Raw genomic sequence first — 21,945 nt, 5'->3', positions numbered from 1 at the left:
AGGGAGCTGAGATTTTGGGGGAGCATTAGGAGCAAAAGGCCGTGCATTGATGCTGCAGTGCTGTACTGCCTGGTGGTGATGAGAGTTCATTGTAAATGCGTAGCCTTGTAAGCAGCACAGTGTTCTTCCACATTGTGAGTGCATATGAAGTACGTACGAAAACCTGCAAACTGCAAAACCTCTAAAAGCAGCACGTAAGCATCTGTGGCCAATGCACAGCTTTGCTTCAAAATGCCATGGTAAGAACCTGGTTCTGCTGTCATCCAGGTCCTGCTGATGGATAGGAAGTGCAGAAGTTAGCACTGGTGTGGTTCAGACTGTCCCACAGAGCCTGCCAGCGCACTGACTTGCGCGGCCCCATGAACGCTTCCCCTCTGCGAGCCAGAATTCAGGTGCACTCTTGGACGCTTCCCTCGCAGGCTGGAGCTGCAGCTCCACCCAGCAAAGACTGCTGTTTGTAGGCAGGAAAATATTGGCTGTGCAGCAACTTCAGGAGCCTGTGCAAAACCAGAGGTGTTTGTAAACCTGACATCAAACGCTGCAGGAAAAAGTTTCTGCTCTAGCAAAGTGCATATCCTGTCACATGAATATGAACGTCTAAAAAAAATATTTTTTTTTCTCTCTAGGTTCGGTAAGAGATTTTTATAGGGCTGTCTTCGTTTCGTTGCTGAGGGAGAAGAACCTGTCCTTGTCAACTATCTGTTGATCATCCTCTGTGCAACCTCTGGAGGTCCTCGATAGGCCCTGATGTCCCAGAGTTTTCCAGGAGCTTGGCTACTGGAGAACTGCAGGATGTTTACATGGTCTTTTTTGTACCTGGTATTTCTTCAGATGACAAAAGCAAGGAAGAGGAATACTGGTGTTTGAAGGGTTAAAGCAGGGGGTTTGGGTGTAACTACTTGTCTCTGACTTCAGATGGCTGTTACTGGTGCCTCTTGGTACTGCAAGTAACTGTGTGTGTAACCACGTAGTATCTCCGGGTGTTCATTGCCCAGTGTCTCTGTAATGGAAGCAGAGAGTTCCCTGCAGCCTCTGAGAAAGCTTCAGCAGGTGCTGCAGTGTGGCAAGCTTGCTCCGATGTTGCCGAGTCTGTCCGGGTGTTTAAGAGCTTACAGGACAGGGCTGGTGTTTTTATCCAGGAACGGATCAATGCTGTTTCGTGCGGCAGCTGTCCGGATGTGACTGTGTGTCTGTCTCTGACACACCTGTAGCCTCGGGAGCTAACACAGAGAGATCCGGGCATCTTGGAAAGGGTCTCCTCTTTTTGTAAAGTATAAAAGTCCAAATAAGGACATTGTAGCACCACAGATATATCTAATCCCCTTGAAAACAAAATCCCAGGAATTACTTTCAGAAATGACAAAGCACAGGAAGAAAATTGTAGAATGAAAACGCAAGCAGAAATCTGAGCATTTCTCTGTGGAGAGTAGTAGAATTTATGCAATAAATAAAAAAGACATTTGAAGAAATTCAAACAGAATTGAAGAATTTTGGTCCTTCTATGCATATAGTCATATTGTCTGTTTTAAAATCTATACTGTAGGATCTTTTAAGTCTCATTCAATTCCTAACTTTGTTATTAGGACTCTCCAGTAAGGATTTAGCCATCTTAACTGATGTTAACAGCCATCCTAACTGTTGTATTATGATTAATTCAGACGACTGTACGTTTGGATAGCCACACTAGATCAGCAGTGTTCCTTGGAAAAGCAACTAGTCATTCCAGCCTATTCTAAGATGCTGAAGACCACAGATGCCTTTAGAAGTTCACTGGAATATGATAACAAAGAATCTGGTGCCATCTAGGGTCAAAGAGAGAGACTGGCTTGTTGGAAGCATTGATTGTCCAGCTTTGACGCTGCACTGATGCCTGCAGATTTGAGTTTTCTCCAGATTTGCAATATCGTGATAGATTTAATTCAGGAAATATGCCAGAATGTTAGTATTTGAGAGTTTAGGAAGTTTTGTCGTATAACCGCTGGAGTGCTGAACTAGCGTTTTGAAGTTAGCTGTGCTTATCAGCTAGCTAAGAGATCTCACATAAATCTTTTTATTCTTCTGGGTCACACTGGCCCTGTCTATAAAATGGAGAGAGTAATTTTCAATATAAAAGACTATTCTGAAATCTACTGACACTGCATGAAAAGTGGGTGATGGTATTCATAGTAGACCGATGGGGAGTAAAGGATGGCCCAGACCTCACCAGACAGACTCCTGTAATCCCTCAATGTAAAACATAATGATTTAACAAAAAGAGGGAAGACTTATGATTCCACCACCAAATCTTATCTTACACCATATGAAAACAAATAGAAGAACAGTGTCTGGCAGTAGCATTACAGCAGAAGGCAAAGCGATCTCAGCTGTGCTACTAACTGTTGTGGCTACTACTCCTAGTGTGTGACAGCGATCGCTTTGTTTCTGCCTAGGCTGGTAAGCTTGTGAGTTACACCTCCCTAAACCATGTTTTTGTTCTCCCTTAGAACTCTCCCAAGGATCCCCTCAAACGGTACGAAGAGACTTTGGCCTAGCAGTAACACACAGGTAAGCAACACATGCCGCGGGCCACACCGGGTCAGCATCCTGCTCGGCGCGGTTGTTGCCGTGAGGACTCGGAGATGGCTTTGAGGTTGGGTCGGGTGCCTCGTTTGCCAAATTCAGCTTCGTTTCTTTTCAATGTGTCACTGATGTGTCCAGCACTGGAAATCCGTTTACAGAGCCGATTGACTGGTGACCCTGCAGTGAGTAGCGTACCAGCAGTAGCAGCGCTGTGGGGGTGCAGGACCGAGCGTGCCCAATGTGTATCAGTGCCTTTTCTGAAGGGAAGCTGCTCCTTCCTCCCTGCATGGAAAGAACACGTACTTCCCTCTTCCTCCCTTGTAGCCTCCTGCATCCCCCTTCCCAAACCCAAACTGGGCTAGCCAGTTCTAATGCCAAACTTACTTATCCGTTCAGTTTTCTAGTAAAAGGGATAACACTCCCACCACCACCCACTCACCATAAACTGGGTCCCGGTTCTGCACAGATGTTCAGGTGAACATAACCAGCACCAGGTGCCACGTCCTGCTGCGCTGAGGAGGGCCAGCAGCAATGGAGAGGCAGCACGTGCTCGTGTGCTGGCTGCTCCTCCTCAGAGAACTGGCTTGCTTCACGGGTGAAGCTCAATTCCAGTTTGAGGGGTTTTAGGACCAGAAGCAATACTCTGTCTCGTGGGCACCTTTCACTGCGCGAGGCTTTAGACCTGTCATTGCCAAGCTGCAGCTCTAAGGCCCCTCTAGAGGCGTTTGTCACGCACAGCCTGTCTCCTTGCCGGGGACACCTCTGAGCACCTCTCCGCTCTGTTCAAGAGCGCAGAAACTAGCAAGAGGCCAGCGGAGGTGGTGCCAGCCTTCTTTCAGTTGCTTTTGATCAGAAAAGTGAGAATTCTTTTCCACAACACAATGTGCCCTTTCCAGAAAGAGCTAAAGGAGCAGAGCCTGTCTGTCACTACCCACAAACATTAATTTTCCTTCACACACCAGTTAACATCATTTTTCCCCTCTTGTCTCCACATAGGTTCTCTACAAAGTCTTGGTTATCTCAGATTTGCCAAGTCTGTCAGAAAAGCATGATGTTCGGGGTGAAGTGTAAGTACTGCAGGTGAGCACACAGTGAGGATCTTTCTCCAAAGCACTTTGCATTTGGTTCATTGGAGTTTGCCAGTAACACGTGTCTCTTGACGTGATGCGAGTACTCTTACCAGTGGCATCGTTTTTTCAGTCAGCTTCTGAACTGGTAAAGGGATGCTCTGGCACAGCTTATACTTAGGTTGGCAGCTTGACACATGGATGAACCATATTTATTTCCTTGCCACAGGCTTCCTACCTGATCATGGGCGAATCTTGTAGTGGGAGCTGGCTACTTAAGTAACAGCAAGATTTTAGTTTTTGCTTCTCTGTCTGGGTTGAAAGTCCAGAACACTGAGATTTTAGTGCTTCACTCTCCCTGATGAGAGTCAGGGAAGGTAAATACATTAAAAATAAATGAGATGCTAAGATATGCAAATGGATTTCATTAGTCTAATGACACACAGAATAGGATTCTTCATGTGAATGCATGCTGCTTTGGGGCCTGGAGCATTCCAGAACTCCCTCTGAGATTAGCATAAGAATTAAAAATTAAGGGTAGGCTTCCTCATTTTGGGAAAGAACAAGTTGCTATTTAACATGTAATGTTTCTCTTTCAGATTAAAATGTCACAACAAATGTACTAAAGAGGCACCTGCATGTAGAATATCCTTCCTTCCCAGTAAGTAATCTTCTACAAATTTTTAGCATTTCAATGTAATTGATGGTATCGCAAGAATAAAAAGTTTGATTAAAGCTTTTTTTCTCCCTTCTCCAACCTGTTTTTCAGTAACAAAAATAAGAAGAACAGAGTCTGTCCCTTCTGACATCAATAATCCAGTAGACAGACCGACAGAACCACAATTTGGAACTCTTCCCAAAGCACTAACTAAAAAGGTACATGGTGACTGAATGAGTCTTCTGTAAGTCACTGAGGAGCTACAATAAGGAGAGGTGGCAGCAGTACCTTGCTCATTGGAGTAAGAAAGGCACCTTGAGCTTTCACTTTGCAAGGAGACTTTGATATGTGATGTTTTCTCCTTGTAAAACAGGTTGTGTACAGCTCCAGCTGCCTGCTCACTCAGGAAAGGCGAGGGACAGCTTTCCTTTCTCTGTTGCCCAGTAAACATTGAGGGGAATTCTGTCTTTTTATTGTTTTCTCATGAGTGACTTTCCTCGCTTTGCAGGAGCATCCACCAGCAATAAATCATCTGGACTCTAGCAGTAATCCTTCTTCCACAACCTCATCCACACCGTCTTCTCCAGCACCTTTCCAGTCTTCCAACCCTCCCAGTGCAACACCTCCCCCAAACCCATCTCCTATGGGCCAGAGGGATGGACGATTTAACTTCCCAGGTAAACTCATCTTTTTCAAGAGACCTCTGCCAAGGTCAGAAAGGCCTGTATGCCAGCAGAGGCTGACCAAGACTTCACAGGCAGTTGAAGGTTTCTGAGTAGATGGTTGTGTCTTACACAAGGTGTGAAGGTGTGTCTTGTTACGTGATAGAAGAAAATGGTCTGTTCTTCCAAGTTTTTAAGTGGTATCAATGAGATACCTGTGCAGGAGACAGACTGTTGAGGAGCGCTGGCACCTTTCTTAAATGATCTGATCTTTCTATTTTCTCCTTTTTTGAAAAGGACTAAAAAAAATAATTCTTCCTCCTCCCTTTTCTCATTGTATTGTAAAATGCATGCTGCCTGCTGTGTTTGGTCACCAGTGGCTTTAAATCATGAGTAAATTGATTGCTAGAGCAACACATGAAAATGAGAACTAGAATTACTGTACCAGTCCCTTCCAAAAGACAACCAACAGTCAACACTCATTTTAAAACTACTGACATACGCGTATGGCGGACAAGAATTTACCCTACATACTTTACAGATTAAGGACCCAACTGCGCAGTCTTTGCCAAAGTCAGCAGAGGCAAGAATCTATGATAAGGGCAAAGCTTTACAGAGTGAGGCTAAATTTAATTCCTTTGATCTGGAAATGAAGTCCCATGCTGCTCAAGAGCTGCCAAGATGTGGCAGCCTTCAGCGTTGCTGTATTTTGCGTCAAGCATTTGATCTGTGAGTGAAAGTTGCTACTTCAGCCGACTCTAAAGGTGCAGAAGCAGAGCCATCTTACTACAAGGATTCTACTGCAACTGCTTTGTATTAGGACATACTGTTTAAATTCACTGAAATAAAAAAAAAAAAACCCACAACAATGACTTGGAAATAGTTCATGAGCTTCAGCTTCTCTGGGTGCATCTCTGAAAAGCTGAAGGCATGGGAGGGCACTGAAGTAGCAGTTTTGACCTGGGCCTGCCTTTTGGCATTCCTGGGTTCTCCGAATGTGTTGTTTTCCCACCAGACCTTGCCCATGGGTAACACAGCTTTCAGTTGATAAGTATCAGCCCTCATAGTTTTCCAAAAGTGCATGTGCTGAAATTCACCCCTCAAGCAGGCTAATAATCTACTAATCTGTTTCCCAACAGTGAATTGGGACTCATGCATTGAATGCATATGGGGCACTTACTGATGATCCTCTAACTTGTTTGTGTTTGTTTTTTTTTCTCCTGACAATTTTTTTTGCTGTCCTTTAAAAAAAAAAAAATAAAAAAAAAGCTGCCTACTACATTCAGCATAGACAACAATTTATCTTCCCAGGTGAGTTGATTGTTTTAATGCTACTAACCAGCTTCTGCTGCCAAAAAGTAACTTGTTTGTAAACTTTTGCATGCTGCCCAGAACAATGATTCTGCTTAAAAAACAAAAGTATCTAAACCAATTAAAACTTTCTCTTATCTCAGTATATAATTTAGACCTCTCTCTCCTAATACGAGGTGGTGATGTGATTTATTTACTGAGGTAGATCTTTGAATATTCAGTTGTAAACCAGTAGCTTTCTGCTGGGGAATTCTCCTTCTTCGGAAAGGCTCGCTTTTGGGGTTATATGCTTAGCCAGGATAAATGGACCCTGCCAGTCAGGAACGCTGAGCTCACCTTATGAACCAAGGCTCTCGCCTGTGGGGTTTAAGAATTTGCATGTACAAACTCTTTTTGTCAGTCAAGTGTTCAGCTTGTCAACTTAGAAACAGCTTGTTTGTTTCCAGAGTGAGAACTGATGATGTAGGATGCCAGGTACAGAGTAGTCACTCTGAATTTTGGAAGGATTTGCAACCCAGACTGAATTTCCAGTGTGCTGTTGGAATACATGAGCTGCAGAACAGATGAATTCAAACGTCCTAGTTGTGTGGGGATTCACTTATTTCTGATTGTCCAAAGCAACCTGCAGGCATGTGAGCACTTCACAGACAAGGACGGACTTTGAAAGACATTACAGATAAGTAGGGGAGTGGAAGGGGAGACAAGGGAAGAAGACTGGGCTTGGCCAGTATACAGGCGTGTAAGTACTAGGAAAGATGAGCATGGTTTTAAATGAATAGAAGTGTCAAACTCTATGGTCTGGGGTTGAGTTTACTTTATAATTCCTGAATAAAAAGCAAATAATCACTATTGCAATGTTAAAACCTCCAATCTAGAAGAGATGAAAGTGTACAATGTGTATCATAAATGTTTCTACTTCCCCAGAAATTCCCAGTCCTGCACAGACAGCACATCCTCCAGAAACAGCTGCAGACACTAAGTAAGTATAGTTTTAAAAATACTTTTTTTTGCATGGTGTTTACCCGATAATCTTCAGATCAGTCTGAAAGCACCGTGTTATGGCCAAAACTGAACTTATCACCTGAGAACTCACATAATTTTGGTCAGCAAGGGTGATACGGGTGTTCCCGGTTGCATAAAGCCGGACATACTAGTTACTTCAAATGGGACAATAAGAAGTGCGTGCCTTAAACATTTATTTCCAGTTACGTGTGCGTTCCTGAGATCACAAGGGTCTGATGAAGTGGAGTGTTGTGATTAAAAGAGCATGGCACACTTAGCTGCAAGCAAACATCTGTTTAAGGATCCGAGTTGTAGGGCGTGCACAAGAGTTTGGGCTGCCTTGCCAGTACTCCCAGCTGCTGCTCCTCGGGGGTGTGTCAGTAGTAGGAATAGAGCATCCGTTACTGGAGCACATTGTCATACTGCAGCCATGCCACTGACAAATCAGTTCCTACCACTTAATCGCTGACAATCACGTCCAAGTCTTTGTCCTTCGTTTGCTACAGTAAGTAGCACTTACAAAGTGCTTGTCCCTTAAGTGGAGCAATAACTACATTTTTCTCTGACCTGCTGTGATGCTATCGAGATCTGTTCTCCACTTGCTTCCTTCCACTCCACTTTAGCCATGCGTAGCAGCCCACTTTTCTGACTCGGGCAGATGTGCAGACATGATTTTCACTGTGAATCTGTCTTCCCTTGTCAGTGCTCATCAACAGCCAGACACAGATGGAGTCGAATGTGAAGCAGAGGTATGTTTTCTGGTTTGCCCTTTCGTACCACCAGAAATGCCATGTTGAAAGTGCAATAAAAACGTTGTGGCCCTGGCATTGTAAGTGTAGACTGGCTGTGCCTCACCTCAGTTCCACTGAATGGTTTGTACTCAGAGATCTCAACTGAGAATTCATGGTTTCTGTAGCTAGGCTAAAACAATAAGCACTTGTAACAATAATGAACTTTTTCTAATCGGACTAAGATGATATTTTTTGACCTTCTGGCTCACTCAGTTTGGCGCAGCCATTTTTACATTCCAAGAGCTGCAGGCCTGCTGCTGGAGTTGGGAGGGCTAAATGCTCTGCAGACCGTGTGAAGGTGCTACCCCTGGTCACGTAAGCCCATGCTGACAGGCTTGGCTTTGCAGGATCTGCTATGGATAGGGAAGCCTTTCCGTGCCTACCTGCAAGACTCTGATTTTGGTAGTGCGCATGTTCAGCTTGTAGTGGGAACACTGAAATGGTTTCTGTAGGGATGAGTAAACCTATGGAAAGAGAATCGATGATTTCAGCAGAAATTACTGGAATTTGGATCAAGCTTGCTGATTTTTGGAACATTTCTCCCTAAGAGGAGAATTTCAGTAACTGCAAAAAAAAACCCACAAAACCAAAACACTACCCACGTTTATTTGAAGAACAAAGGGATTCTTGACCCTTCCTTTTAGAATCATCTGTAGCATTTTTCCCACTCTGAAGGCTGAATCCTGACAGATGTTAGTGCTGGTTCTACAAATTTAACTCTATATGGGATAAAGCCTTTCTTGTCTTCACTCACGTGCACTGACGTACAGATGATGTACGTCTTTCTGCAGCCTTTGAGATGACCTTGTCCTGTGAGGTTGTATTTCTAGAACTGTAGTCACTAGGTACATCCAACCTCCTGAAGCTCTCTCAAAGCAGCCTTTGCTGCGGGCTGCTCGGCTGCTCCTGGCCCTCAGATGGGACTCTTGGCGCATGTTTCCCTTCTCCTATTGTAAACAGGTGGAAGAAGCAGAGACTAATAAATCAGAACCCGAAGATGATGAGGATGAGGTGGAAGATTTGCCAAACAGACGGCCACACTTGCAAGGGATGATCTATCGCAAACCCAGCCAGACCAGCGTCTACCTGCAAGAGTGGGACATTCCCTTTGAACAGATTGAACTGGGGGACCCCATTGGCCAGGGACGATGGGGGAAGGTTTACAAGGGCAAGTGGCACGGGGAAGTGGCCATCAGGCTCTTGGAGATAGATGGGAACAATCAGGATCATCTCAAGCTCTTTAAAAAGGAGGTGATGAACTACAGACAGACCCGGCATGAGAACGTGGTACTTTTCATGGGAGCATGCATGAACCCTCCTCATTTAGCAATCATCACCAGGTAAGGAGATAGCATCTTACTATTATTCTTCTATAGAAATATATATAAAATATAATATATAGATAATATTTTTTTATGTATATAAAAATAAACCTCTCACTGTAGTCAGGAGGTGGCAGACATGAATGTAGTCTGTTGCTCAGAGTTTTGGATGCTAGGGTTTTCTCCTTTTAGGGAACATACAATATTTTTTGGCAATTTCCTTTTTATTTTTGAATTCTTAAATACTAAAATTTGAAAAGCAGGAGGGAAAAAAATCTGGAAAAGGCCGTTCCTCTGTTGTCTACTTCCAGATGGTTCCAACTCAGTGAAGTGACAATAAACCAGTGTATGAGGTTGATAACGCAACAGTTACCTCTTCCTTTTGGTTCCTCTTAGGGACACTTGCTGATAGGGAAAAATGTTACTAATTTTCTCCCCTCTTCCCTTTTCAGTATTTAGTTGAGATGAGGACCATTTAGCCCCTAAACAACAGCTTTTTGGGATGTTCATGTGCAGGCTGAATTTAAGGCCAAGGCCGTGTTGTTGTCATAGTCTGGCAAGGAAGTACTCAGTCATTTCTAATTGCCAGTTCCAGAAGGAAGTTTCCTGCTTAAGTGACCAGTAGCACCAGCAGCAGAAGCTGGCGCTCAGATTTTGGAAACTGGACTTCAGATGTCAGAGCAGCAGAGCAACAACTGAGTCTCTGAAGAAACATAAGCTTTTGTTGCATCTCCTCGAGCATGCTTTAACAATAGGACTCCTGTACATGTGTACGCCCACACAGATGTAAATCAACTGGGTCCTTAAAGTTCTTCAAAATGGCATTTCTCAGCAGTGGAAGAGCACTGGGATTCTGTCGACATGATAGGAAAACCAACTGAACATCCAGTGTTAGATTTTTATTTTCTTCCAGTATTTTAAAGACGTTTTTCTGAATTGTCATTCCTCTTTTCTGTAGCTTCTGCAAAGGAAGGACACTTCACTCCTTTGTGAGGGACCCCAAGATATCCCTGGATATTAACAAAACCAGGCAGATAGCACAGGAGATCATTAAGGTAAGAGTATGTCTCGCCAACGGAGCTTCCCCTTCCTGGGAAGTGCCTCAGCGAGAGCTCCGCGGCTGGAGAGGTTCTCTGTCCCAGTAGCGCAGGAGATGCTCCAAGTTGGCTGGAAAAAGCGCTGGTTTAGTAGGCAGTAAGCTGAGGGCCTGCAAGGAGAGAAACGGACCTTTTGCTTGTCGGTGAGGGGCTGGGGAGGGAGAAGTGAGCTGAAAGGAACAAGGAAGGAAGGCAGGCGGGACTGGTTTCCTGCCCGGCCTCTTCTCTTCCGTGGCAACTGCAGCCGAGTTAACGCATTCCGAAGTAGATGGCATTTTCTCCCGGATTTGCACAGTTTTCTGTGCTTACTTTCCATTTTACTCAACTGAAGAAGCATTTCTGAAGCTGCTCTTTTCTTTTCTGGCAGAAATACCCTGTGAATTTAGCGAGCAAACTTGTGTCAGTTGTTCATTGTTCTTACACACAGAGACTTTTTCAGAATTGGGAAGTCCGCAGCCACTTCGTACTTCAACTAAGAGTGCCCTCCCAGGAGCCCTCCTTCGCAGAGGGTGAAAAGCAATTCAGAGGTTGTGCGCTAAACGAAGATCTGCTCCCTGGCACCCTTCCTGCAGCAGGCAGCTGCCGTGTCCCCACTTAATCATTTATTCTGGAGTAATGAGAGGAAACGTGTACAAGAAAGCAAAGCACACCCAGAGTTAGAGGCTTGTAAAGGATAAAGTTTACATGTCTGCACGTATTTATTTCGCAGGGCATGGGGTATCTTCACGCAAAGGGGATTGTGCATAAGGATCTGAAATCCAAGAATGTTTTCTATGACAATGGGAAAGTTGTGATCACTGATTTTGGATTATTTGGAATTTCGGGAGTGGTTCAGGAAGGAAGGTAAGTAGAGGTTTCAGTGCTTGGTCTCCTTCTAGAATGATCAAGAATGATCTAAGGGGAAACGTTTTGATGCGTTATACAGTACAGACAAGGAGTATTTATTGCTTTAGTACATACACATATTTTTGGAATACACGCTGTTTCTTTGTTTTCTTCTTTTAAGCAGAGTTTTTTCTACAGTCCCGGTAGCACAGAGCTAGAGAGTTATGTGTGGATTAAGACTCAGAACAATCAAAATTTTAAGCCCACGAATGAGCTAGAGATGCATATTTTTTTAATATGGCAAGAAAATTAGAAACCAAATGTCAGCGAAAACATTTGAGTAAATAAAGTGAAGGCATTAGGTGAAGCACAGATACGATCCACACGCTGCTTCTTGGCTGAAGTGTTTCAGTACCACTTCTTTCTTTTCAACTCAGGAGGGAGAACGAATTGAAGCTGCCTCATGACTGGCTGTGCTACCTGGCCCCTGAGATTGTTCGTGAGATGGCCCCTGGGAAAGATGAAGACAAGCTGCCTTTCTCCAAAGCTGCAGATATCTATGCCTTTGGGTAAGGAAGGAACACCTAGGAGTACCCCAGCAGCTTGCTAAATGAGATTTGTCACAGACCTAAGCCTTGTGAGTCAGTGATCCTCCCCTCACAGACTTGGGATTCCAGCTGAGATGTGTTTATCTCACCTACTGTGAAAGTCATGGGTGGGAGGGATTTTCTGCACAGGCTCATACACCTTCCAGAGCTTACCTGAAGAAACTGGAACAGAGTCAGGGTTTTGTCTCTTAAGAGCAGACAAAGGCTGGATTTGTCTCTTGATGTTGCAGGACTGTGTGGTATGAGCTCCAAGCAAGAGAATGGCCCTTCAAGAACCAGCCTGCAGAGGCACTCATCTGGCAGATTGGGAGTGGCGAAGGAGTGAAACAAGTCCTTGCAACTGTCAGTTTGGGGAAGGAAGTCAACGTAAGTACCTCGGTTGCAGGAGTCCTTCCATATAACTATTTAGCAGGAAGAGATGGAGCTGCTTACAGAGATTTATTTTACTCTTATTAGAGCTCTAAAGATAAAGGGCAGGAGAGAACTGGCTAGAACGTGACACCAGGTTAGATCCTAAGCCTCTGCCTGTAGCTGTCACAGAAGTGGCCATCCACCGGTACGCAGGATGCTGTTTGACTCTAAGCATGTCCAAGACCTCTGTTAAACAGTATCTCTGGCTGGGCTCGCACGAATCACAGTGCCCCATCAGGTACCCGATCTGCACACTTGACCTGTGAACCAAGTGGAGCTCACGAGCCACAAATATTCCTTGCAGGAAATTCTCTCAGCGTGCTGGTCGTTTGATCTCGGTGAGAGACCCAGCTTCACCGTCCTCATGGATATGCTTGAAAAACTGCCAAAACTGAATCGTCGGCTCTCCCACCCAGGGCATTTCTGGAAGTCTGCTGAGTGAGTATTGCTGCTGTTAGGACATTTCTGCCGCTCAGGATCTGTGCTTTGTTTTGCCTTCCTGGGAGCTGTCAGACTCTGACAGGAGCGTAACAGTGTGCTGTTCTGCTTTCCTAGTTACCAGGAAATTATGCAATTAAGCTTGTGCGCTTCAGACAGTTAATCTCCTACTTTAACGTATTCGCGTCCCTCCTTCAGTAGATTACTTATCCAGCTGTACGTTTGGTTTCGGAGAGTATCAACCAGCAGGATTGGGAAGGGCCCACCCTGCCCCCAGAGTGGTTAGAATTTACCCTGTTGTGGCTGGTACTGTGTGGTATGAGCTCCAAGGAAGGGAAGGATCAAAGAACGTACCGCCGTTTCCCTTGGAAACTAAACAGTCAAATTTTGGAGGAGTCCTATGTTTGTAGCCTTCCTCAAGGAGCATGTAGGAAAAAAAAAATCCAACCCCCTCCTCCTCGTTATGGAAGAGTGCCCCGTTTGACCAAGCAGATAAAGAAATGCAGCATTAGTCCTGACTCAGAATAATTGACTGCTGGGGAAAAAACAAAGTAGGTGGTAATCATGGGGTGAGTGATTTAGAAATCCTGACAATGCAATAACTGACAGCTTAGGGACAAGTTGCAGTGTTTGGACTGAATCTCTAAATTGGAATTATGTCAAGATTTGGACCAAGGAAAGATAAATCATGAGAATTCAGCATAAATCCTTGTCAGATTTGGTACTTTCGAAGTCACGTTCTGTGTTGCAATGGGGCAAGAAAGGTCTCATACGATCAAGCATCTGTAAACTGTCAAAACTGGAAAAAGTCCCTCAAAACACCTGATTGTACATCCCATGACATCAGTTATGACAGACCAGACCAGAATATAAAACTCATTCCAGTTTAGACTGGATTAGCACAAAGCCACAAGGCCTAAAACTTTCAGCCTCCCTTCTCATGGCTAACGTGTCCCTCTCAGAGAGGGATGGGTCCCAGTTCCACTTCTACCAAACCCAAGTGGAAGCAAAGCAGATCAAATTTCTGGAGCCTGGAGAAAAACCCCCACCCCAGACCAGTTCATGTCAGTTGTCTCATCTCTGCTGTTACCCCAAGTAGCTCCAGTGGACTCCAGTGAATAGGCTGGGCCCGCAAGCCCGGTGGCAGCCAGCCACCCAGCTTCAGGAACACGCTTAGAGCTTCTGTTAGGCATAAGGCTACGTTTGGTGACCTCAGTGTTTTTCCTCAAAGTCTGGAGGAGATCAGGCGTGTTTGTGACCAGTGCCCATTTACCATGTACTTTGCTCACTGTTTATTTTCCTTTACTGAACCTCTCGTATTTATTTTCTCTTTTTTCTCCTTTTTTGGTGTTTAATCTACCCCTTTCTTTCCTATAACTCTGCGTGATCTTCCTGTCATACCTTGTGGGAACTAACCCAACGCTTCTGTTTGCTTGAACGGCGACTGTCGCGGCATTCTGGGCTTTGGTGGGTGTTGGGTTGAAAATTTGTCTCTTGTGCAATCTCCCTAACGTTTGTACTGGATCCCTGATACACTGCAATATCTAACAACGTCAAAACGTGGAATGCTTCTCCAAGATTGGCCTCATCTTGACACAAAAGGACACTATTACCATCAAAGACTGAATGCCCACTGCCCACTCACCGATAAGTAGAGCTGTCAGATGTTTTTCCCTCACACTGGCCAGGTGTATCTGCGTATGGCAGCACTCATTTTAAAAAGGTACAGCAAAGGGTGGAGACAGCCGTAACATCTGGCCGTGGTTCTTTGCCCCATGGGTGACTGCCTCTGCGCGGTGGCACGTAGCTGGGAGGCGAAGGTGTGTACCTGCACCCTGAACGCTCACTACTCTCACAGTTACACTTCAGTCTGTGTGATTTCAATTGTCTAGGTTTTTAAAATAAAAATTTAAAGAGAAACCAACAAATCAGAGCGAAAAAATGTACCTGCCTGTAATTGCTGCTGCTTATCTGTCCTTCAGTCATCATTTAAGAGAAATGATTATTTTTTCCCTCTTCTGGCCTAAAGCGTACCAAACCCTGTTTCCAGGCACAGTTTGCCTTGGCCAGATCTATACCCACCTACTTTTAGTGTGAGCTTTTCAGCTCCATTATCCATCACTTCAAGTCATCCAGCTTCACTGTGACATTTTCTCCCATTTTTTTTTAAACTAGTCCTCCTCTGCATCACAGGAAGACCATTGTATTTAAGTCATGTTAAGTTATGAAGGCAGCAGGGGTTTTTGTCTAGGAGATTTGCACGGTCCAGCAGTGTCCTTTGGTAATGTTTTTTCCTTTCTACAGAAACACACCATGCTCCAGCACTGTGGTTCTGTGTGTCACCACTCATGCTCTCGTTTCTCTATGCAGTAAGACCCACTTGTGTTGGATCATTGCCTCTGGTGACTGATTCGACATCTCTCCACCTCCCTAGCCAGCCACCAGAGCAAACTGAGAGCCCAGGCTGCCCACACGTTCCCGTGCAGACAATCACACTCTCTTTGTCCTCTAACGTCACACTGGAAATGAACCTGAAGTAACGCTTCCCATTTGGGCAGTCAGCTCATGAGAATGCTCAATTCCAGAGCATTTTGCCAAGTGATTATTTTGGATTAGTGTTTCCATAGGGAGTTATTCTTGAACAGCTTGTGGAGCTGCGGAACGCTGTTTTATGTAGCAGCTACCCTAATTATTTTTCCCTGGGCAGACGGACCGACACCCCCCTCCACCCCCACAAGTGGTTCATGTCAATTTGCATACATTAATACTTTTTCTCTGCTCAAAGCATTTACTAGAGGAGAAGTACTTCAAGTGTCAGTATTAATTACCAGCATTGACAGCTGAATTAGTGCTTATTGAGACCAAAGTGCAGGCAGCTCAGCTGTCGTTCGTGCCCTGGCTCCCTGTAGCTGTGCCAGCCAGAGACCTACTGGGATGCAAAACCCACTAAAGACACGTTCAGGTCCCCTCTGAAAAATCTTTGAGAAACGTTGCACTAACTCTGTGCTTTATTCTGTGGAAGCTTTAGAAGATGTATTTCTCAAGGGCTTGCTTTAAATAACTGAAAACTAACTCTCATGGTGTCTTTTTCCCTTCCCTCCCACGTTTCTTTGTAGGTTATAGCTACTGGTGCAATAACGGGCTCCACCTTGCATGCTTCCATGTGTTGTATCCTAACCGGCAACTTGGACAATCACCTTCCATTTAAAAAAGCAAAAACAAACCACAAAATTAACCCACGGACATAATCAACACCTTATCCGAATTCTCCTTTTCTGCCTTTTTCTGCTTGGTGTGGGCTGTTAGCTTGAATAACACTTCCTGTCTGCAAGAAGTTACTGTCTAACAACGTGGCCACCTTCCACTCCCGAGGCATTTCAGCATCTGTCACTTCCCTCCGGAAAGCGCTGGGCGATCTGCTCTCTGACTAACAGGTGCAAGCAGCAGCGAGCTCTCCGCGTCCTGCCCAGCGCGGTGGGGCTTTGCTGACACGGTGTGACCTGCCCGCCAGTCCCACGGGCAGAGGGGTGCAGGTTCCTGGTTGCAGCCTGAGGTTGTGCCAGGTGTCCTGAGTGCTGGACTGTGGCTTTGTGCCTGAAGGTTCATTTGCGCAGGCACAGCTGATGCCTGAACGCTCCGTGTGCATTGCAAACCAAGGAGAGTTAAGGACCAGACTGTGCTGGTTCTCCGTTGGGACCAGAACCAGCACTGAAGCCAGGGTCAATTTTATCAGGGGCTGGAAGAAGCTGGTGCAGTTTTTGAGTGGCAAGAAGGACAGTCCTTGCTCTGCTCGGAGCGGGGTGCAGTCCTGTAGCCTACAGGGACCCAGGCACAAGTGGTGTCCAGAAGCGGCCCCTGGGAGTTGGCTGGGTGAAAGAGGAGGGAAGCAAGAGGGTCCTTCAGTTCCTCCTCCCCTGGCACATCTAGCGCTTTGAATTCTCTGATTTGCTTCTGCTTGCATCCCCTGTTCAGCAAAATATCTGACTTCACACTAGGGGCTTTGCAGAACTGTAGGTAACACAGCAAATACGTGCCTTTTTAGAAAAGGTCTTCTTTTCACTCTTTACCGATTCATGATTTTGAAAAAATATCTTATTTGAGGGGAGAGGGTAGGGACAGAGGAGAATATGCACCAGGAACCAGGGAGGCTTCTAGTGTCTTCAGTGAGGACAAATGCACCCACTTACTCTCAGAGTAAGAGCTCACCTGCCTTGCTGCCACCTGAGTGCATGTGTGTAGGAAGGCATTTTGAAGTGAAGATGTTTCTGGCTGTGCTAACAGTCTAAGGGTGAAGGAGAAGACATCTTTATGCACCTGCTACAGTCTATAAAGAGAAGCAAATGGGTTGGGTTTGGTTTTTGTTTGTTTGGATTTTTTACACCAATTGATGTATCTTGTCAAAATACCTCTTTATCTTAAAAAGAAAATTCTGTAAGTCATTTTTTCCTTCCTTTCTACTTCAAGGAAACCAAGTGCCCATTGAAAACAAGCGTTGGGCTTCTGCCCACCTTAGGTACTCACAAAAGCCTCCTGTTTCTCCAATTTGAGGCAAATCAGATTTGTGCTGTATGTTTCCACTGGTGAGGTTAGCGTGAATAAGTTCATGTGTTTGCTGCTTAATTACTTAAGCCTCTTTTCTGGGTCATCTGAAGTTGGACGAGATCAGAATCTAACCCATTTGGTTCCTTTTATAGGACTGTAGCTTTGTAAGAAAGATTAAAAATAAATAACTCTTTCCCCCTCCCTTCTCCTCTCCCTCCCCACTCTTTTCAGCATTAACAGTAGCAAAGTTGTCCTGCGTTTTGAAAGATTTGGCTTGGGAATCCTGGAACCGAGTAATCAAAAGATATAGCGTGGTGTGTAATTGTGATGTGGTAATGTTGTCTGCTACTTAACAAAGCATCAGAAATCTTCACTGACTTCCAAGCTAGGAGACTGGTGCAGCCCCAGCCGCAAGACCATCAGTTCACAGCCCCGTGTTGTTCCTAAAGTCCGAATTCTGCCTGAGCACCAGCAGTGATTTAAAGAATGTTTACATGATACTTTTGTGTGAACTATATTTTTTTAAACATAATAAACAGTGAATCAAGTTCAACTACAGCCATTCTCAAATAGCACTGAAAAAAGAGCTATTTGTAGCTCCTTCTTGTGTCTGTGGTAAACAGGAGCTATTTGCTGCCTTCGGAGCATTTGTTTCCCCAAGAGAAGCGACTGGCTTGTTCCAGAGTGGCAGTGCTGTAGTCCAAGGGCTGGGTGTTCCAGGTGGTTTTTCTTTCACTAAGGTGAAATTCGACCCATTGCATGGTGATTTGCCCACACCAGTCAAGGAGCTCTGACGGTTGTGGCAGCAGTTGGTCCGAGCTCTGGGTTACCCGGACTGAAATGACACTGGCACAAATCTGCTCCTGCCAGGAGAGGTTCTGGCCATGGAGGCTGCGACGCGGTTAAAGGCTCGAGCGCTCTTCTGCACAGAACTCACAACAAAAGCTGCTTGTTCTCATACAGTCCCACAGGAAGCTTAACACTCGCTGGTCTTTGAAAAAATAAAAACATGACTCGTCATAGCTCTGTGCAGGGGCCAAATTCCTCTTTTGGAGTTGTAGGCACAACACAGTCTAGTCCCTAAACTACCAGCGTTTCTGGAAATACAACACTGACCAGCCAACCTCGACTCTTAATGTCCCAACCACCATTTCATTTCCAGAAGAAAAAACGTTTTCCAGAGCTGCAGGGAGAGGCAAGAGACAAGACAAGGGAAAAAGCCATCCCTAAATAACACATTAAATAAGGTCTTGATGCACAGACCTTGTTAAGAGATTCAGAGTCATTCCCCACACGCACCCAGAGCGTTGCTGGCTCCTATAGCCAGTCACATTTAAGATTGCAAACTGTTTGTCTTAAAAAATTTAGGACTAAAGCAGTTGTTTTGGGGGAAAACTAAGAATGACAGAACTCTTGCAACCAGGAAAGTTACATCTTGGTCTAGAGGACCTGACTCAACCCAACAGCTCATACTAGTTTCAAAGGTTAATTTTAAGACCAAAAAAAAATCTCCCCTCCACCGTCTCCAACATGTAGTATGCAAGTTATAAAGGATACGTGTGATTACTGCATTTAAGGTGACATACATAATCCCACTTGCAAATGAATTGCCAGCAGTGTTAGCAAAGGCTCCTTCATATTCCTCACCCTCAGAGTGAACATTCAGCTCCTTTCTGTCCTTGCAGTACTTTGTTTTGTTGAGATAGTTCATGAGGACACCGTGAAGTCACCAAACTTCATTTCTCCAACCCCACTAGTACATTACACCCCACTCTACACCATCATCACAAGGGTTTGACGTGAGGACCACAGGGAGAGGAGCTCTAAGCCCTGTGTAAGGCAGGCAAAGGGACAGGCCCTCAGTTTGGCTACTTACAGGTGGCTGGCTCTTGTAGCAAATTAAGCAGTAAAAAAAAATTCCCGAGTTCTGTTGAGCAGAGAACTTCAATCCTACTATGTGCAATTCAGTTATATTCTCTTACAAATATTTTGATAGAGTGACTTTATAACGTGTCTCAGATATTAAAAAGCAAACTGGTTTGGTGGTAGCCCAGTGTGGCACTGTGGTACTCTTGACCTCCAGTAAAGCAAATAAACCCCTCCAACCATCCTGCGTATTTAACCTACACCACTTGGCTCTCTTCAAGATCTGCTACTGTTTGTTCTCTCAGAATAACTGTGTCTGTCAGCAGTTTTAAGCAGAAGTTGTTTTCCCAGCAAGAAACCTACAGCAGAGAGAACTATGCTGCTTGGCACCAGTAGTGTTCCGAACATACAACAACTATGCTGGGAAAGCAATATATTCTCAGTTTGTTTCCTCAGATGATGACTGGCTAGGAGAAGGACAGCCAGCACTGAATGACCAGCCAGATTAAACCAAAATAATTAGGAAAACACAAACAAACAACAAAACTCACCACAAAACAAAAACTCACTATCAGGAGTAATTCAAACACTGTCTGTGAAGGCTTCTCTGACCCAGAGCTGTGTTGCCCCTGCTTTCAGGCAGGGCTTCCCTTCCTCCCCTGTTTCGGCAGGGCCACTCACCTAAAACCTCCCGTCCCTTCATGCTGCACTTTCAAACGTGCCCAACGCTAATGGGAGACTCATCCCCGCGGAGCGGTGCCCGCAGGGAATACTGCCCTGCTGCTCCGGGCCTGGGCGCAGGAGCGGCTTCAAAACCTGCCTTTAATCATGAGAGTTGGGATTCTTAACTCAACCTGACCTTGGTTTTGTGTTCAACACTCATAAATTGCTCCTGAAAGCAAAGCCAGCCTCCTGGACCCAGGATGTCAGAGATGAGAGACTCATTGCTATCTCCGGGTTAATTTTTGTTTTCATCAGCTGGTGTAAGACACATGGAAATCAACCAAAACCAGTGGAGCTGAAGAGAGCAGAGCTCTCTTACTCTTCAATGTGTTGCAAAGCAAGCAACAGTCGTTAGGTTGCATTGTTTTCTGGTCACACGCACTGTCCTTGTGTGCTGGTGTAAGGGCGTGAAGCACGGTAAGCCTGCACCACGTCAGAGTTGTAAATGTGAAGCTGGCTGTACAATGCTGCTACAAAAGCCACACGTCAGTAGTGAATGTAAATGGAGTCTGTAATATGGTGAAAATGGACATGTTTTCTTTTAAAATGTGATGTAAACTTTGTACAGTACAAAATTTTTTTTTATATTTTCTATCAACTGAGTGTCTTCCAGAATTGCTATTAAATTAATTAAAAATTGTTAGTATTAACAACAGTTTCTGTATTAGTTTATGCAACCAGCAAAAAAAAGAAAAAAAATAGTGCACTCTATGCTAATGAAATTCTGGATATGTAGGAATCTTTTCAGTGAATAAATCTTTGCTCTGGATAAAGCAAGTGTTACAGAATCGTGGTTTGACCTTTTTCACCCCATCTACCTGTATCCAATAAAACCACGAGATTTCCGTAGTGACCCACTAACACATCACACCGCGTCCAACACCCAACGCGGCAGATTCGCTGGGTGCTGAAGCGCTACACATCAACCCCAGAACGGCCGGCTGTCCGACGGTGCCGGCTCCCGGGAAGTTCGCAAGCAGGAGACAAAGCCAAAAAGCCCTCAGTGCCTTTTCACTCCTTCTCCCCTAATTTCTGTTTGACCTCAGTGAAATGCCGGCCCGAGTCCCACATGGACACAATGGCCTTTCTCCAAATAGCGGGACATACTCCCCGTGGTTTTAAGCTAGGAATTCAAGGCAGCATATTTAAAAGTCCAGAAAACATGGAAGGTGTGTAGGAAGAAAGAGCAGTGGATTGACAGATGACAGTCCTACCGTGATGTGCCAGCGGATGCGCAAGGAGGTCACCAGCTCCATCATCACTTCGACTGCGGTCCCGGTCCTTCGCCTTCTGCTCCGTGCCCTTCGCTTGACTTGAGGGAAGCAGCAGGAGGGGAGTTCCCGTCGTTTCCCCTCTTCCTTCGCCATGCTCGGGAGCCTGGCAGACACAGGCCGATAGGAGTGGGACGGGTCAGCCTTTGGGGAGTACGTGACCAGGGTGGGCCCTCGTGACGGGCGAGGGCAGCCGCGGCGCGCGGCCCCTCTGTGGCACACGCAGCACAGACCCCCGGCCACCCCGGAGGCGGGAGGCATCTGGAGTCAGGAGTTGTGCCAAAGGCATCCTGCCGAGCTCAGACCTGGCAGGGATGACGACAGGGAGGCAAACGTGTATCTAGAAACCGTGCTTGGAACTGGGCAGGAATAAGCAGCTATCGTGACAGTCCTGCTTCTAGAAATCCTGTTGCAACAGAGAAACTCTTGGAATAACGCACCGCAGCAAGGGGTGACACAAGTCTCAGGTTTAGCTCACGTTAAAAGAAAAATAAGATGAGAAAAGAAACTGATCGGCATCAGGGCTTTTGCGGTGCCCGACGGCTTGCTTTCACCGCACCGCCTTGTGAATCCGCGGCCCCCGAGCCCGTGTGCCTCCTGCCCACCACAGCGGCTGTCGGGCACCGACACCCCGCACGAAGGCGATCACGAGCGTGGCCGTTCCGCGAGCGCGGCTCCTCTCGGTTCCCCGCACGAGTCAAACCCGGGCGGCCCCGCTCACAGGGCGGCGGGCGGGCCGGGCCGCCTCCTCCGCGCTCCTGCCCGGCTGCAGCCCGGGCCGGGCACTGCGGC

At 45.7% G+C, this 21,945-nt stretch overlaps 1 protein-coding gene across 1 annotated transcript in view; it reads left to right on the top strand.

Moving 5' to 3' along the window:
- Positions 1–17,672, top strand: part of KSR1 (kinase suppressor of ras 1) — a 69,658-nt gene extending 51,986 nt beyond the window's left edge. The window contains exons 5-19 of the mRNA XM_086624423.1: positions 627–631; positions 2,484–2,544; positions 3,556–3,639; positions 4,226–4,287; positions 4,396–4,502; positions 4,793–4,961; positions 7,182–7,236; positions 7,963–8,008; positions 9,011–9,390; positions 10,331–10,427; positions 11,179–11,312; positions 11,732–11,863; positions 12,133–12,268; positions 12,618–12,751; positions 17,525–17,672. Coding sequence (XP_086480549.1) covers positions 627–631; positions 2,484–2,544; positions 3,556–3,639; positions 4,226–4,287; positions 4,396–4,502; positions 4,793–4,961; positions 7,182–7,236; positions 7,963–8,008; positions 9,011–9,390; positions 10,331–10,427; positions 11,179–11,312; positions 11,732–11,863; positions 12,133–12,268; positions 12,618–12,751; positions 17,525–17,603 — 1,681 coding nt within the window. The 3' untranslated portion in view covers positions 17,604–17,672. The remainder of the gene's footprint in view (positions 1–626; positions 632–2,483; positions 2,545–3,555; positions 3,640–4,225; positions 4,288–4,395; positions 4,503–4,792; positions 4,962–7,181; positions 7,237–7,962; positions 8,009–9,010; positions 9,391–10,330; positions 10,428–11,178; positions 11,313–11,731; positions 11,864–12,132; positions 12,269–12,617; positions 12,752–17,524) is intronic.
- Positions 17,673–21,945: the final 4,273 nt, after the last annotated feature.

The sequence above is a fragment of the Tauraco erythrolophus genome, chromosome 21 (genome assembly GCF_009769465.1).
Source record: "Tauraco erythrolophus isolate bTauEry1 chromosome 21, bTauEry1.pri, whole genome shotgun sequence".
NCBI lineage: Eukaryota > Metazoa > Chordata > Aves > Musophagiformes > Musophagidae > Tauraco > Tauraco erythrolophus.
This window is presented reverse-complemented; position numbering and strand designations above follow the sequence as displayed.